Source organism: Colobus angolensis, unplaced genomic scaffold, assembly GCF_000951035.1.
Source record: "Colobus angolensis palliatus isolate OR3802 unplaced genomic scaffold, Cang.pa_1.0 Scaffold525, whole genome shotgun sequence".
In the NCBI taxonomy this organism is placed as follows: Eukaryota; Metazoa; Chordata; class Mammalia; order Primates; family Cercopithecidae; genus Colobus; species Colobus angolensis.
The window spans coordinates 131496-132803 of record NW_012118766.1 but is presented as its reverse complement, the minus strand read 5'-3'; the positions used below and the strand labels follow the sequence as shown (position 1 = coordinate 132803).

The window sequence follows — 1308 nt, the reverse complement described above, 5'->3', positions numbered from 1 at the left end:
CTTCTGTAATTAAGTGAAATGTGTTGTCATTCTCACCCACAGAAGCCAGGTTCATGCAGGTTTCCTGCATCACTTCTCTGTAGAGATTCTTCTGGGAAGAATCTAGCAAAGCCCATTCCTCCTGGGTAAAGTTCACAGCCACATCCTCAAAAGCCATGGAGTCCTAGAACATTCCACACATGTGGATAGAAGGATGGGTGAGACTGACAACACTGGGAATATATACTCAATCCATAAGCTGTTTACATGATTCTAAAATTTCCAAGCATTTATTCTATGACTTGATTGTCACAACTCTTACTCTGTTCACACATACTCCCTCCCACACAGCAGTACTAATGCTAGAAGTGAACTATTCAAAAAGGCAACAGCAAAGTAGGAACACCTATCTCATTAGAGAATCCAGGGAGTAAGATGTGCTGCTAGGAGTTAGCTTTTAACTTCACTTTGTACATTTCTAGTATCTGTCATAATAAAATCCTACCTGATGTGCATAAGGGAGTTAATATTATCAGTCCTGAGACTACTTATTCTTAAAACACCTGCTCGCAAAGTTCCATCTTTGTTTGTATTAGTAACTTAAATTTTGAAAGGGATTCCACCAACCCAAGTAATAAGAATAACCCACTGCATCTAAATGGCTTATGCAATATATTTGCCAAAGCTTTTTCTACTGAAGGTCTATTATTTTGTGTCACTGCAGTGGTGCTTAGGGAACCAGCCACCAAAACACAGTCTGAACACTGTTCAATGAGTTTCCCAGGTAGACAATATTTTACATGTGCTGTCACTTGTTAACTGGGGACTTGAGCCCATTCCATGTGATTACACCGAGAGAGTAGGCTTATTAAATTTAATTGAGTTGTAAATAAAATGAATAATTGATATTTAACAATACTAATACAACAATTTTTAAAATTTCTATTGCAGAATGTCAAGGCAGAGGAATAAGAGGAAATATGACACGTTTTTTAAAATGACATTAATGTCACCACTCCCAGATGCTAATCCTATGAAATCACATAAATTCCCAAATCAGGTTTTTTATAGGCAAGAAAAACTCCTTTTCATATGTAGTAAAAATGACAAATGTCTAATGCTTTTTAGTCATCTAAAAAAAGAGTGATGGCTTGTCTAACATATTTCTAAGATTTTCAAATGAAAACACTCAGGACAGTGGTTAGGATTACAGGTGCCTGCCACCAGGCTCAGCTAATTTTTTTGTATTTTTAGTAGAGACAGGGTTTCACCATGTTGGCCAGGCTGCTCTGGAACTCCTGACCTCGTGATCTGCCCACCTTGGCCTCC

General features: G+C 37.8%; 1 protein-coding gene across 1 annotated transcript in view; it reads right to left on the bottom strand.

Annotated features, from left to right (window-relative positions):
* LOC105525258 (zinc finger protein 669-like) overlaps positions 1-1308 on the bottom strand; it is a 28990-nt gene that overhangs the window by 7277 nt on the left and 20405 nt on the right. Inside the window, 1 exon segment of the mRNA XM_011960813.1 lies at positions 36-163. Coding sequence (XP_011816203.1) covers positions 36-163 — 128 coding nt within the window.